General features: G+C 44.5%; 1 protein-coding gene across 6 annotated transcripts in view; it reads left to right on the top strand.

The window, feature by feature from the left end:
• KCNIP4 (potassium voltage-gated channel interacting protein 4) overlaps positions 1-16618 on the top strand; it is a 286864-nt gene that overhangs the window by 91012 nt on the left and 179234 nt on the right. For 2 of the 6 annotated variants that reach the window (XM_028742919.2, XM_077934429.1), the window contains exon 1: positions 8163-8426. The exons of 2 other annotated variants lie outside the window; for them this stretch is intronic. In XM_028742919.2, the coding sequence (XP_028598752.1) occupies positions 8327-8426 (100 nt within the window). In that variant the 5' untranslated portion in view covers positions 8163-8326. 2 more of the 6 variants (XM_028742925.2, XM_028742923.2) reach the window with 2 other exon arrangements.

Genomic DNA, 16618 nt, shown 5'->3' with positions numbered 1-16618 from the left:
AGGTTCAGACATAACAACAAACTATAGTTTACTGAAAACAGAAGTGAAAGCTTCTCATCTCCTCCAGTTGGAGTAGGAGATGGGAAGGGAGAGTATCAGCCTTCTGAGGGTTGGACAGCTGGGGGAAGAATAATTTTTCCAGATGCAAAGGATAGTATTTTCAGTGGTACTACATGTGTACACACAGTAACTAGTTTCATAGGTAACTAGACTGAGCAAAATAGATAAAGCTGCTTAGACTTCATTATGTGCTAAGACCTGTGAGCATATAAAATTGTTTGGATCAATGGAAAGAAGCCTTTGGGAAGGCAAAACTCTCAAATTAATATGATGTTAAGGATGTGCTGGAGGAGGCTGCACACTTAACACTTCTCAGTGCTGAGCCTTTACAGAAATGTATGACTTTTTCATAACTTCCTCTGCCTTGTACTCAACGTGTTCTTTTGATCTCAGACTTGCAGGTTTTGCACCAGGGGTGCCTTATTTTATGATCTATACAATTTAACCTCTTGTATTCCCATTTAGTATAAAGTGGATAAATATTCAAGTGCTTTATGAACTTGCTTTGTAGCACATTTCAAGTCTTCTGAGAGCATGCTGAAATGTTACTCTAATTGCAACTGATGGGGGAATCCTTTCTGTGCTGTTATAACAAACATCTGCTTCATATATGGAAACAATTCTTATACTTCATATTTATTTTTAATACGCTACCACTTTCTCTTAAACATCAAGGCACACCTGTAACCATGTGTTGGTTCACAAGTGCATGGGCAAATGTTAGTGATAACCAGCTTTTACATGAATATCATACGTTACCATGTTGCTCCAGTTGAATCCAGAAAGCCACATTTCAATGCTGCAAAGTTGAGAGCAAGCTTCTGACTGCTCCAGAATATTTCCTCAGCCTGGAATGAAAAAGCAGTCTCAAATCTGCTGTTTGTAACTGACTTAATATTTAGTGTAGGAGGTGTTTGTTAGACTTAAGAGTTTTCTAGGTGCGAAATTTGTTTCAATGTGTACTGAGGGCTACTGAGACAATGAAATATCAATGCCCCCTTTAAAGAACATGTGTTTATAAGTTTAGGAAGTTAGTTTGCTATTAGAGCCCCATGATTCTTGGCTGTGAGTGTGAGATTTGGTGAGGGGAGGGTTAATGGAACAAGCGGACCCTCAAGAGATTACTTTGATGGCCTAGTTACAGGTAGGTAGCCGTATTGGTCTGCCGTAATCTAAACAAAATAAAAAAATTCCTTCCAGTAGCACCTTAGAGACCAACTAAGTTTGTTATCGCTCATACCAATAACAAACTTAGTTGGTCTCTAAGGTGCTACTGGAAGGAATTTTTTTTATTTTGTTGGCCCTGACAGAGTGGTCTATTATGTTAATGAGATGTCTTTCAATGGATGAGTAATTCTGGAAGAAAAGAACCATTCGTAAATCAGTGCTCTGCATTCTCTGCCCTTCCCCTGACTGGGGGTTAATAGGAAAGAATAACCAGTCTTCTCTCCTTGCTGGAGGTGGGAAGAGTTTTGCTCTCCAGGACTCTCCATGACTCCAGGACTCTCCATGACTTGCTATGACTTGAGAAGCCCACGTGGAAACCTAATGGAAGTCAAGGAGGGAGGGGAGGTTCTGGTGCATATCCAAAAGTCCTTGCAGTGATGGCAGGAGTGTGTTAAATACAAGGGTTAAGTTAATTTCTCTCAAGCATGCAATTGCTTTTCTAGCCATTTGAGCAAGAGGGACAAGCAAATCTTAGCAACTACATCCTTATCTGCCCTGCAAATGACTTCAAGGTCACTTTGATGCCTAGATTTGTCCCCTTTATGTGTTAGTAGAGCATCAAACAAACTAGAGAGAGAGAGAGAGAAGAAGAGGAGGAGTTTGGATTTGATATCCCGCTTTATTATATTCTCCATTCCCTTCCTCCCCCACAACAAACACTCTGTGAGGTGAGTGGGGCTGAGAGACTTCAGAGAAGTGTGACTGGTCCAAGGTCGCCCAGCAGCTGCATGTGGAGGAGCGGGGAAGCGAACCCGGTTCACCAGATTACGAGACTACCGCTCTTAACCACTACACCACACTGGATTAAAGAGAGCTTTAATCTTCCAGCTACAAAATAAAGATTTCTAACTGTGAAAAAGGCTGCTTCTCCTTGGAAGTCCTGATTAGAACAACTAATCTGATTGGGAGTGATTATGCTTTTTGGAGTGTAAATAAACAAACAGAACACAAGCATGTGCTAATGTGGAAGCCTGGGATCAATGGTGAGGGGAGACCCCAGAGGCGTGCCTGGGAAGGGCTCCCTTGACCCCTTGACTAGTAGCCTCAGAGTATCTCTCTCCCCCTTTTTGATGGTTTGGCCAATGTTTGTTGAATCAGGAGGTGGGGGTGGGGGAGGAGAAGGAAAGTGCAACCAGGGCGGTGAGCGGGGGGAGCATTAAAACCATTAAGTCCAGGTTCTGAAAGCACTTAGCTGCACTATGGGCAGATTCAACAGAAAGATTTACTTACAAAAAAAATAAAAGTGGTTGTAAGAACACAACTAAGTGGCTTACAAAAATATAAAATGATTTTCTACAATAAAATTATTGATAAAAAGCACAGCCAAATCAGGCATGTAAAATGTTTAAAGGGTGATTAAAATCAACGGTAGCAAAAAAAGAAATAGCTTATTTTTATAAAAATAAAATCAAACAAAGTGCATGCTGTATGCAGGATTTTTACTTTTAAAATCAAAATCCTTTGGTATTTTGGGATTAAAGAAAAATTAGAACAAGACCCTGCACAGATCTTTAACTATTTATTCTTGTTTGTAATCCTTTCCGTTTAATCCTCTAAGATTTACATAATATAAGAATAGAGATGGCAAAGCTATAAATGCTGTGGTGCATTCAGTCAACATGAGAGTTTACAAGTTCATTGTGGGATAAACAGACCCGTAAGTTCTTTGGACTTAGTAGCGTATTTGACCACAGAACATCTTGTTTCAGGAGGATTCAGACTCTTGATTGGTAGAAGGTTTGTATGACAGCATCCATATAATAGTCACTGGGTGGGATGGCGGGGGGTGAAAACTTTTGCTACCATCTTCCTGTTTTGCCTTGCTACTGCTCCCCTCTGAAGAGAAAGGAGAGATGGCCAACCATCACTGAAGGAGGACGCTGGACCCCCTCTAATGTTTTGTTGCAACTGATCTGACACAAGATGGGGAGGTTTAAAGTGGGGGTGGGGGGATAGTTGTGTTAGGATTTTCATCCATCTGTGCTGCTCCAGCAGTAGCACTATGTTTTGTGCATATCATTTGAGTGTCTGAGAGAGCGTGAGACAGGAAGTCTCAGTACTGTTGGAAGTTGGTTTCACTTCTGTTTGTGATGCTGTTCTGTACTGGTGTTCAAAGAGTACAGATATGCTGATGAATTCTCTGTATATTTGTTGTTGTTTAGTCATTTAGTCGTGTCCGACTCTTCATGACCCCATGGACCAGAGCACGCCAGGCACTCCTGTCTTCCACTGCCTCCCACAGTTTGGTCAAACCCATGCTGGTAGCTTCGAGAACACTGTCCAACCATCTCGTCCTCTGTCGTCCCCTTCTCCTTGTGCTCTCCATCTTTCCCAACATCAGGGTCTTTTCCAGAGAGTCTTCTCTTCCCATGAGGTGGCCAAAGTATTGGAGCCTCAGCTTCAGGATCTGTCCTTCTAGTGAGCACTCAGGGCTCATTTCCTTCAGAATGGAGCTCCTCCAGCACCATAATTCAAAAGCATCAATTCTTCGGCAATCAACCTTCTTTATGGTCCAGCTCTCAGTTCCATATATCACTACTGGGAAAACCATAGCTTTAACTATACGGACCTTTGTTGGCAAGGTGATGTCTCTGCTTTAGTTTCAGAACTACGCTTGACTCTTTCTTCTGCAATGATATGTCAGGAGATGAGTGTGCTCCTCTCAGGAGAGAGGGGTCGCTTATCACTGGTCTCTCTGGACTGATGGAGACTTATAGCCAGGGAGGACCACCAGAGAGATGCCCCCATGACTTGGGAAGTTGGCGGCCTTCCCGGGCATGTTTCCAACAAGTTGTTTATCTACTATTTAGTGGGAGGGGTGTATGGGGTGTTAGGGGAGGGTTGGTACCTCTGGTGGGGGACATGTCATGCTCCTTCTGATGTAGTTTGTCCACCTTTGGTCCTCACCCTCCACTCAGCTCTCCCCTGTGGTTCCCAGAACCTGTCAGCATGTGACAGCAGCCACACCTTGGGAATGGTTTTGACTGGCTGGCTAAACCAGGTGAGAGTGGCTGATGGGTCTCAAACCCTCCATGAGTTAGGGACTTCCCCCAAACATGAAGACAAGATCCAGCAGATTGAGTGGACAGGACCAGTTGTCTGTCCAACAGCCATGAAGGCGGTTTCTGCATGTACTGTAAAGGGATGTGGGGCTCGCCAACCTGGTAACGTAGCCCATCTAGGACAAGCATGCCAACAACAACAAGATGTATGAATCTGCTACTCAGACATTCTTCTTAATTTTCATTAAGCAGCACTTTTACATGGGCTGAAACTGGCTCTGCCTTGAGCTATCATTTATTAAGTTCGTTTTAAACTATGTTAGGTTTTTGCTTTGTGTTGTTTGAAGTCAAACATTTAAAGAACGGGACTCAACATATCTCTGTGAGGCGGAATTTTGTGACCCTAAAGTGGCAGCTCATTAGCTTTATACATTTGGATTTTATGCACTCTTTGTCAAGCTATCTTTTAAAGACAATTTAGAAGCTGCATCTTTGTCAACATATTTCTTGATGAGGGCGGGTTGCTGAAAACACGCCAGTCTGGTTTGCAGGTGTACCCGTTGTCCAGTAGCTTCCAGGACCAATGCAAAGTTCTGGCGATTACTATCTGGATTTCTGAGTTTTGTGTACCTAAAGCAGGTGTGGGTCTAAGACATTTTGGTACCTGAGGTGAACGACCAAATGGCGCCACCAGGAAGGAAGAGTTGGAACAAGGGAGGAGGGAATCAAATCAACCTTATCCAACAGTTGATGTGGGAATCAAAGGCTGTTTTCGAAGGGCGAAGGGTTGTAGCATGCTCTCAATCATGCCAAGTGGGTACAGAGCCCAGGAGACCCTAGAAGGCAGCCCCTTACATTTCCTTCTTAGGTGTGGGAGGAGAGGAGACAAGGAGCACCTTGTTTTTCCAGGAAGTCACTATAGATGTGAAATCAGGGGTAGGGTGCAGATCTGACCTCCAAGGAGTATACCACTGCCACCACTTGCTGCAGCAGAAAGTGATGCATTCCTTGCATGCCAGATCTACTGCCCCTATGGATCCTGCCACACGAGGCAGTGGCCTCATCTTGCCTCATAGGGGGGTCGGCCCTGGGATGGGGACCCTGCAGCCCGTATGGTCTACCATTTCAGCCACACGATGCCTACCTGCCCTACACCTGCAAACCCTCCAACATTTCTCTGATGAAAATAGGGATATCTTAAATAATAATAATAATAATAATAATAATAATAATAATAAATAATGACTTTAATCATTTATACCCCACTCATCTAGAAGACATTTAGAAGACATCTGAAGGCAGCCCTGTTTAGGGAAGTTTTTAATGTGTGACATTGATGTGTGACTGAGCACAGCTTCTGAAGATTTGACAAAGTTCAGGACCACGTAGTGAGAAAAAATGTTACCCCCAGCTGCCGAACGTGGCCTGGGAGGGGTGTAGAAGGCAGCCACCAGGCCCACCAGGCTTGAAAGTTTTCCCACCCTTGGCATAAGAGAAACCCTCCCACGTGATTTAGATCTGTCAGACAGGCTTCACTCTTTTATGACAGGGAGATTTGTGAACCTGAGGTACCTTAACTCATTTTTAAACATTTATCATGCACAAAGTACGCATGGCTTGGATTATTGTTTTAATTTCCCCAGAAAGGTCAAAGCAACGAAATTGAAATTTTAGTAGCTGTAACGAGGCTTGCGTATCTGCTATGATTAATCTAGGTCATTAAGGCACAATATGCATTTGATATATGCGGTAACACTTTCAAAAGTGTTGATATTCTATTGCTGTAATTTTTCAGGAATGTTGTGCTTAAGTCCCTTCAGCCTCCCATGAACACTTGGAAACATTTCAATTGATTACTTTTGTGATTTTGCTGTAAGTGAAGAGAAAGAAGCATCGCTTTGAGCTCTAAATGTGGACGTTGGCCTGAAAGCTTTTGTGTGTAACATCGGCATCTGTTGTCCTGAAGGTGACTCAGACAGCCTGTTTACGATTTGCTCACCGGCCCTATTCACATCACTGCATAAGACAAATCTCCTTGAAAATGTATTATCCCTTAAGTGAATAGATTTTAAACTAGTTTAAGTGTCCCGACTTTCCCTCAAGGACCCTGGGCAATTATAGTTCTATAGTTGCTAAGAATTCTCTGCATGAGATTCTGTCCAATTTGGCAGTCTGGAGACAAGCTGGGCTGCAGTGCAAGTAGACAAAGGTGGGCAGTCTGAGAGGAGCCCATCCAAACTAAGAAGCTTACAGGACCAAGTAGAATGTCACTGGTTTCTTGTATCACCTGGTCCCTGCTGGTAACTGCAGATACAGTCCCCTGCCCGTCCATCGTGGTGGCACTGAAATACATTAGAAGCAGGGCAGCCAGCCTATCCTCTAGCAAGCGGCTACCATTGTGGGGGTAGCAAGTAAAGGGCACTGATTCAAGATTTGCAGATTCCAAAAACCTATGGTAGGACGGCACATTCCCTGCAATGAAATATAGCTCACAAGCAAAATGCTTGCTGATTATTATTATTATCAGTAAAGGTAAAGGGACCCCTGACCATTAGGTCCAGTTGTGGCCGACTCTGGAGTTGTGGCGCCCATCTCGCTTTATTGGCCGAGGGAGCCGGCGCACAGCTTCCGGGTCATGTGGCCAGCATGACTAAGCCGCTTCTAGCGAACCAGAGCAGTGCACAGAAACGCCATTTACCTTCCCACTGGAGCAGTACCTATTTATCTACTTGCACTTTGCTAGGTTGGCAGGAGCAGGGACCAAGCAACGGGAGCTCACCCTGTCACAAAGATTTGAACCACCGACCTTCTGATCAGCAAGTCCTAGGCTCTGTGGTTTAACCCACAGCGCCACCCATGTCCCATTATTATCAGTAGTTTTTCATTTTTAAAAAATCACTCAAAAGTAAAGGCTAGAGATTTTAGTCATGCTTTCTAGAAAGCAATGTTGGGATGGTATCTTTTGAGTTTTGTAATGCAGATGTAAGGTCTGTATGGCTTTAAGATATCAGACAGTGGTTTGGGGGGGTCGTGTCCCCAGTTCCAGTTTTGTTGGGAACTACAGTGGTACCTCGGGTTACAGACGCTTCAGGTTACAGACTCCGCTAACCCAGAAATAGTATCTCAGGTTAAGAACTTTTCTTCAGGATGAGAACAGAAATTGTGCTCAGGCGGCGCTGCGGCAGCAGGAGGCCCCATTAGCTAAAGTGGTGCTTCAGGTTAAGAACAGTTTCAGGTTAAGAACGAAACTCCAGAATGAATTAAGTTCTTAACCCGAGGTACCACTGTACAAGACTGCTCTACTTACCACGGGAGCCACTCCCTTGCTTTCCAGATTCCTGATTGTGCTCAAATGCTCTTCCCAATTTGGGTAAATACACAGTCAGGGCAAATGGTTGCCTCAATCCACCTACAGCCCAGGTTGGTTCTTGAAGGACATTTGCATTTTATAGAGAAGCTTGCATTTGTTTCCAGAAAAGGAAAATGTAAGAGTTAATCATCAATCTCTTGGCCATTCGCAACTTTGGTGCAAAGCTTCCCAGTCCCTCGATGTCCAATGCAAGTCCACATATTAGTTAGCGTCTGTTACCCGTTACCCAGGCAACTGAATATCCAAACAATGCTCCGGTATCGGCGATGCTGGCATAAGAGAGAGGAAGGGGGGGAATATTCCCAGGCGTGCTGCTATCACTTCAAGACGCGTCATATTCTGCCAGGGACGTTTGCTGGATGACCACTCCGGCCCCAGGGCAATCGGTACTTTCCTGCATGCATGGCTGTTGTTGGTGTGTCAGAGTGATAATGAGCAAATGGATAATCCTGACAGGCTGGACTTTATCCGGCTGCCACTTCTGGCCTCGGTTAGTGTAGACCGAACACATTCACACTCTCTGTCACTCAGTCACCCGGTCTCCCTCTCTCTTTCCCCCCCTTTCCCTTGCTGTAGATTTCTTAATGTAGTTTAATGGCTTTACAAAGAGAGCCAGGCAGACGAGTTCTTCCCTCCGTGGCTGAGCCAGACCATGACCTAGCTCGCCATGAACCTAGAAGGGCTTGAAATGATAGCCGTCTTGGTCATGATTGTGCTCTTTGTTAAGGTGTTGGAACAGTTTGGGCTGATTGACTCGGGCATAGAAGGTAAGAGAGTGGCTTCTCATTGTTTTCTGTTTCTCTAAGTGGCTCTTCTTGAGCAGTGTTATGAAGGGCACCTGTTAATGAGACGTTTTAAGATGCTACTTTCAGGGCAGCACACACAGCAGGAGTATTTCAGGGCAGATACTACAACTGGAAGCTTCCCCCCTCCCCATCACTGGGTTCTTGCAGCTGAACTGTGACAGTCACTGCAAATATTCCCAAGCGCTTTAGGAGAATTGTTGGGGGGGGGGGGAGAGAAAACTTTGGCTAATGTGTCTGATAACGGTATTAGCCATGCTTCGTTGAATTTGTATGAACAGGCTGGCAAAAAAGGAAAAGATTTTCAAATAATCACCTCCAAAATGTGATCTGGCAGGTCAAAAGTTGGATGACAGTGAGGGTTGTGGCAACTATATAATCGTAATTGCTTTGCTCGAAATATGCTGTACGGTAAACATTCAAAACGTTTAAACTTTGTTTGAGAAAAGTTAATTTGTCTTTGGCCGAGGAGAGTTGTGCTGCTTCACATTTTAATTGTCAAGTGCTTTATTTATTGTAGTCTCATCCAACTCAGTATATTCTGGATATAGCACATATGACAGATAAAATGAATTGTGTGGATTTTTAGTTTCTGTATAGTTTTTTCCTGTTGTAACACAAGTCGGTAAAACCGTTGATCTTTTTGTTTTGTTCAGCACATCATCTGCATATTTAGGTGTAGTCCAGAAACTGCTTCTCTACATGGGAAGTAACACAAAGGTATTGTTTTATTTAGTTTTTCAAGGCACCAAGCTGAAATGCCCTGGTGTGTTTTCAACATATTCCGTAATCTTGCATTATAGGCTATCTGTGCACTTGACACCAGAAACTTATTCTGTGAGTAGATTAAGGTTTTACAGTCTAACCAGTAAAAACAAAACCAGCAAGATGTAATTTTGCTGCTCTGGCACAGCTTAAAGTAATTCTGTTTATATAACCCTTTAAAGAAATGTAGTATTTTTTACATGAGAAGAAAGTTCATGGCAGACTGTTTTTGGTGCTGTGTGTTTAGGAAACCCACATATAATCAGCACCAGAGACTACAGTGCCTTCCACAATTGTGGTACCCAGCACATTTATATAAAGAAGATTATTTGGGGAGGCTTATGTATCCATTAGAAAGAAGGCATTCTCTTCGGTATAAATAACTGTATACATTTGCAGATATATTAATAGGACCTGGTGATTTCATTTCAGTGGCATGATTGCTATGACAAACTCATCTATCATTCAAAAAGGCAGTGTTTAAAAGTTCAGCATATTGGTAGACACTCAGATTTGTAACTGTCCTTACATTATGGGATAGGCTACTCTGTTTCTGTATGATTTGCTTAGGTTTAAACCACTGCAAAAGCTGGCTATTTGACAGTGAATTGTAAGGTTGTTAAGCAATAGACTGAGAAAGCACACTTAGTTCACTTGGAAGAAGAAGCATGTATGATCCCAAAGTTTGTTGGCTTGGCAGCACAGGTTTCTAGTATTTCTGGGTATGTTTTGATTCTTCTCTTAACAGTACTCTCGCTTTAAGACTTTCAGTTAAGGTAAAGTTTCAGAAGGGGTGTTTTGCAAGCGCATTCTTGAAAAATTCAAAAGAGGTAGAAAGTTTGAATGTAATATTGGTGCAATATGCAATGAATTTAATAACATAATTAAATAAGTTTATATAAAGTAAAGAATAATTAATGTTTTCACTAGAATGTACAATTTTATTTTACTCCTTTTGATTTTTTTTTCCCAGTGGAAGGATAGTCCACTGCTTGAATTTAGCAAAGTGAAAAACCAATACAATTGGTTTTTTTCTGGAGGGGGAACAGAGTGTGACTTTAAAATATATTTTTCCATGCCTGTGTAATGTAACCAATATGTCCATGTATGTTGTGGGTTTTGGGTGAAAAGCTGCCGAACACTTCTTCAAGTTTACTCTGAGATTTATTGGTGATAATTACTTAGCGATGATCATATCTACAATTTGATCCAGATTTCAGCTTGTTGAGATAAAGATTCTCAAGGCCACATTTCTCTTTAGTTAGACCTTTCGGTATGGAAAAGCAAGAAGCTCCGTTATGGCACTGGGGTTGGGACTCCTGATACCATCAAGAATGCTCTTTGCCTTTTAAAAAATGCATTGCGTGTCGAGGTCCCCAGGGCCACCCCAATAACACACACATCACACAAAAATTTTTGTTTAAGGTTTTTGGCATAATTTTGGCCACAACTTTATTAAAATACAAAAATGTGAGTGGTTGCTTAGGCATTGGTTGCGACTATCTGCCCCCCCCCCATGGGGGACAGACTGACATTCCGCATGCCTGCGAAAGTCAGAAAAGGGGAATACACTTGGGGGTAGCGACGGAGCAGGGAACCTGCCCTCAGCCCACCCCAAATGCAGCCAGGAGCTCTTGCAGTGGCCCGAGCCCCCTTGACAGGGTGGACAAGCAATAGTTAGCCCCCAATTCCTTTAACGGAATCCCTTGCAGCAGCAGCATTAGAGGGGCAGGCACAGCCAATCCATGCCCCTCAACCAACCAAACCATAAACCAATGCCTAACCGCAACCTTACAAGTTGTGACAATTTGCTACGCAGTAGGCAAAAACCAAATGGCCCCAGCCAATCAGCCATCTGGACAAAATTCCTACCGGGCCCCTGCCCCAAAAGCAGACAACCCCATGTCAGGCATAGCAAGGTCAAAGCGAACAACCCTAATTCTAGGGAGGGAGGGACGGGCAATCCGATGCACAGGCGAAAAGAGGAAGCCCTAGCCTCGTGCAAGGAGTTTTAGCATTTCTGGCTGTCGATCAACAAATGGCAACATTAACTTCTTCCCAACAACAAGGGAAGACCAATCACAACAGTGGCCAAAGACGCCCCACAACTTTGGAGTGTCCTGGGGGCCCCTACCGCAACACGTGCTCTCCATGGAGGAGAACACGCTTTATGCAATGGAAGGAGTGAGACCCCCTTTCTCCTGGTCCTCCAAGAGTGAGGGCTATCTACAGTATGCACATTCTTCCTTTTAGAGACAGGTGCCAACTTCCTTTCAAGCTGTTCCTGGAGCATCTACCTTCTTGTATTTATTTATTTATTTATTTATTTATTTATTTATTTATTTATTTAATTTAATTTAATTTAATTTAATTTAATTTAATTTAAATACTGCCCTTAGCTGAAGATCTCAGGGCAGTTCACAAGATAAAAACACAAATAAATAGTCCGAACGAAAACAAAATGATACCTCTCCCCTCCCACAAATACATTTAAAAGGATGTAGAATATTAGTTAGCCAAAGGCCTGGTTGAAGAGGAATGTTCTTGCCTGGTACCTAAAGGCACCAGGCAAATCTCTTTGGGGAGAGCATTCCATAAACAGGGAGCCGCTGCAGAAAAGGCCCTTTCTCGTGATACTACCCTCGTGGAGGAGGCACACAAATCATTCTCCATTTCCATGGTCTACACTCTCATACTGGCCATGAGTCTCAGGACTGGAACCCAAAGTTTCAGCAGATGTTCCCAAACCACCATCCCATTGGCAGAGGTGAGCCAAAGTCAGGACAATTGCTGAGCTTTGCTGTGTGGAAAAATCTCCCTGGCATCGGAAGTGGTGCCCTGCAGCTTTTGGAAGAGTCTTGAAAAGGACAATAAGGATTGTTGTTTAACATAAACACACATCTCTGTTATTGTTCTGATAAATCACAATGTGAAATACTTGACCATTGTTTGACCAATGTTTCGCTAGTTCCTTGATGCTAACACTATCTTTGCACAAAGTACAAACTGGAAAGGTGTGTGAATTAGTCTATCTCAGGAGCAGGCCTAGAATACTACAATTGGCCATCACAGGAAGCCTGGTTTAGCAGATATTTCAAAAGTAGTGTGAACAATGCTTGTTAGGAAACTTAAGAAGGTTTTCTGTAGGGGATTTCTTGATGTTAGTCGCTGAATAAAAGCAGTTATATGTTAAGGTTTTGTTTTTGGGTGCAATATGAGGGGAAGTGGGGAAGGGGAATCTGGACTGGACCATGGCCCCAATCCAAATGGACAATGTGATGTTATCTGTTGAAGAACCATTGGAGAATCCATTGGAATCTATTGAAGAATAGTACCAGGCTTTAGATAAAATAAGAGTAAAACTAAAATCTTGGTGAAAACTATGAAAGATAATGTGAAGAATGATTTAGAGTTAAGTACTGGCTTGATAAGAGGGACGCGGGTGGCGCTGTGGGTAAAACCTCAGTGCCTAGGACTTGCCGATTGCATGGTCGGTGGTTCGAATCCCCACGGCGGGGTGAGCTCCCGTCTTTCGGTCCCAGCTCCTGCCCACCTAGCAGTTCGAAAGCACTCTTAAGTGCAAGTAGATAAATAGGTACCGCTTTATAGCGGGAAGGTAAACGGCGTTTCCGTGTGCTGCGCTGGTGCAGGCTCGCCAGAGCAGCTTCGTCACGCTGGCCACGTAACCCTGAAGTGTCTCCGGACAGCGCTGGCCCCCGGCCTCTTAAGTCAGATGGGCGCACAACCCTAGAGTTGGACACGGCTGGCCCGTACGGGCAGGGGTACCCTTACTGGCTTGATAGGGATGCGGGTGGCACTGTACTCTAAACCACTGAGCCTTGGGCTTGCCGATCGGCAGTTCAACTCCCCGCGATGGGGTGAGCTCCCGTTGCTCAGTCCCAGCTCCTGCCCATCTAGCAGTTTGAAAGCATGGCAAGTGCAAGTAGATAAATAGGTACCGCTCTGGCGGGAAGGTAAACGGCGTTTCCATGCGCTGCTCTGGTTCGCCAGAAGCGGCTTCGTCATGCTGGCCACATGACCCAGAAGTGTCTGCGGCCAAACGTCGGCTCCCTCGGCCTATAGAGCCAGATGAGCACGCAACCTAAGAGTCATCCATGACTGGACCTAATGGTCAGGGGTGCCTTTTACTGGCTTGACCATGGAGAAGAAAGTCACATATTTAGGAATATGGTTAACAGCAATGAATATTAATTTATGTCAATATAATTGTGTTAAAACTAGGAGAGCTGTTGTGAAGAGTGGGGTTGAAATCTAAATTAAACAAATGTATTATTGTTACTATTTATTACATTTCTAGACCACCCTTCACCCAAGGATCATAGGACAGTTTTGTTGTAGTTTGGTTGTTTAGTCGTGTCCGACTCTTCGTGACCCCATGGACCAGAGTACGCCAGGCACTCCTGTCTCCCACTGCCTCCCGCAGTTTAGTCAAACTCATGCTGGTAGCTTCGTGAACACTGTCCCACCATCTCGTCCTCTGTCCCCTTCTCCTTGTGCCCTCCATCTTTCCCAGCATCAGGGTCTTTTCCAGGGAGTCTTTTCTTCTCATGAGGTGGCCCAAGTCTTGGAGCCTCAGCTTCAGGATCTGTCCTTCCAGTGAGCACTCAGGGCTGATTTCCTTCAGAATGGATAGTTTTGATCTTCTTGCAGTTCATGGGACTCTCAAGAGTCTCCTCCACCACCATAATTCAAAAGCATAAATTCTTTGGCGATCAGCCTTCTTTACGGTCCAGCTCTCACTTCCATGCATCACTACTGGGAAAACCATAGCTTTAACTATACGGACCTTTGTTGGCAAGGTGATGTCTCTATAGGACAGTTTACAATATATAAATACTCATCCCCCCCCCCCCAATACTTGGCATGCTCTTGCTTATGGTTGGCTTACTTGTGAGCTGTTTTGCCAGTAGTAACATACAGTATTTGGCATCAGTCTATTACCACTTCTTAACAAATACAGTACATAAGTGGAAATGACAGATTTCCGCAGCATGTGCCTGGCACTGGCATTCTCTTCCCAGTCCACAGACCCTAAATTGCCGTGTGTGATCCAAGCAGGAATCCACTGGAAGCTTCGCAGTACACTTGCCTCATGCTGTAATCTCCAAGGATCATCCACACTTGATGAAAGCACAGATTGTAACAATTGCACTGGTTTTGTATCTCATTCTGCTTTTCTAAGGATTACTAATCTGCATTCCTTTTTCTTGATGCCCGCAGGAGGGATGGGCAGCTTCAGCTAGGATTTAAATCTGCTGTGTTTAAATGGGGGGGGGGTTGTTTGTTTGCTTTGCTTTTTAATCACGGAGCTTTTGGTAAAGTTCACCCCCCCAAAAAAAAAAACACCCCTGGAATTTAATGTTATATGTCTGGTTTGTTGGAACGTTCACATAACTTTGAGGGCTAACTTGCCCCTTTATCTTGCATATCTTTCTTTGATCAATAGATTTGCATAGAATTAATAACAACAACAATAATTTATTATATATACCCCACCCATCTGGCCGGGTTTCCCCAGCCACTCTGGGCAGTTCCCAGCAGAATATTAAAAACACAATAAAACATCAAACATTAAAAACTTCTCTAAACAGGGTTGCCTTCAGATGTCTTCTAAAATCAGATAGTTGTTTATTTCCTTGCCATTTGATGGGAGGGTGGGAGCCACTACCGAGAAGGCCCTCTGCCTGATTGCAAAGATTAGCCTGCTGCTTCTATATTACTGCTATCATATCATAGCATTCTAGAGATGAAAGGGATCCGAAGGGTCATCTAGTCCAACCCCTTGCAATGCAGGAATCTCAACTGAAGCATCCATGGCAGATCGCCTCCCAAGCCTCTGCGGGGTTCGTTCTCCTCCCGAGGAGGCTTGGGAGGGAAGCTGCGCTCTTCTCCCACAGAGACTTGGGAGGGACGCAACTTTACTCCCAAGCCTCTGCGGGGATCGCTCTCTCACAGCAGCATGGGGGAGAGTTGTTCCTGTTATGTACTGAAGTTCTCACCCTGGGCCAGCAGGGGGATACTGTAGATGGTTATGCAAATGAAGGATCGAAAGTGACGTTCAGTGATTGGATAGTTTTAGAAAGTTGCTACAGTAACATTGTACTGGAGCTCTATATAAGCAGGCTGACTGAGCCCTTCAGTTCAGTTCTGTTCTGGCCTCTGAATAAAGAAGAGCTGTTTGAAGAATCACTGTGTCGTCTGATATGTTCACCCACAACTTAACAGTTCCCACCCCCCATGGCTGGCAAGTGCGCAGCTATGGCCACCCCAACACTATCCGTGGTAATTTGGGGGCACTGGGCGGATATTTGCACCCTGGAGCCTCATCTGCTTGGGTTAAGAATTTAATTCGTTCTGGAGGACTGTTCTTAACCTGAGGTACCACTTTAGCTAATGGGGCCTCCCGCTGCTGCCATGCCACCACCGTGCAATTTCTGTTCTCATCCTGAAGCAAAGTTCTTAACCTGAGGTACTACTTCTGGGTTAGCGGAGTCTGTAACCTGAAGCATATGTAACCCGAGGTACCACTGTATTACCAAGCTACAGTCCTTCCCCAGAGGAAGGGAATGATGCACCCACTTGCCCTGCCTGAGGTCTGTGAATCCATTCACAGTTATGTTCAAGGACAATGTAGGAAGTGCCAACAGAGTGTGGTGAATACAGCACAAGATATTATGGGCTGTCCCGTGAATCCACTGGATGAAATAGCGGAAGAACGTTGCCTCAGGAGAGTGAGGAAAATTCTCAGGGATGATTCACACCCTGGCCGGCACTTTCTTGATCTCCTGCCCTCAAGCAGAAGATATAGAAGCATGATTAGTCGCACCAACAGGGTAAAAAACAGCTTCTATCCGTGGGCTGTTAGGCTGCTGAATGAAAAGATAACAACAGGGCAACTGACTTTTGGGTTTGGTGGGTGAGCGTTGGTAAACAAGGGGAATTAAGACTAAGAGAGCTGAGTGGGGGGTGCTCGTGCAATCTCACTGTATACAAGTTGTAAGGTAAAGGTAAAGGGACCCCTGACCATTAGGTCCAGTCGTGACCAACTCTGGGGTTGCGGCGCTCATCTCGCTTTATTGGCCGAGGGAGCCGGCGTACAGCTTGCGGGTCATGTGGCCAGCATGACTAAGCCGCTTCTGGCGATCCAGAGCAGTGCACGGAAACGCCGTTTACCTTCCCACCCGAGTGGTACCTATTTATCTACTTGCACTTTGACATGCTTTCAAACTGCTAGGTTGGCAGGAGCAGGGACCGAGCAACAGGAGCTCACCCCATCGCAGGGATTCGAACCACCAACCTTCTGATCTGCAAGTCCTAGGCTCTGTGGTTTAACCCAGTGTTTCCCAACCTTTATTGGGCAAAGGCACACT

This window comes from Podarcis muralis, chromosome 9 (genome assembly GCF_964188315.1).
Source record: "Podarcis muralis chromosome 9, rPodMur119.hap1.1, whole genome shotgun sequence".
In the NCBI taxonomy this organism is placed as follows: Eukaryota; Metazoa; Chordata; class Lepidosauria; order Squamata; family Lacertidae; genus Podarcis; species Podarcis muralis.
Note: the sequence above shows the minus strand (reverse complement) of the source record. Positions and strands in the feature narration are given on the sequence as shown.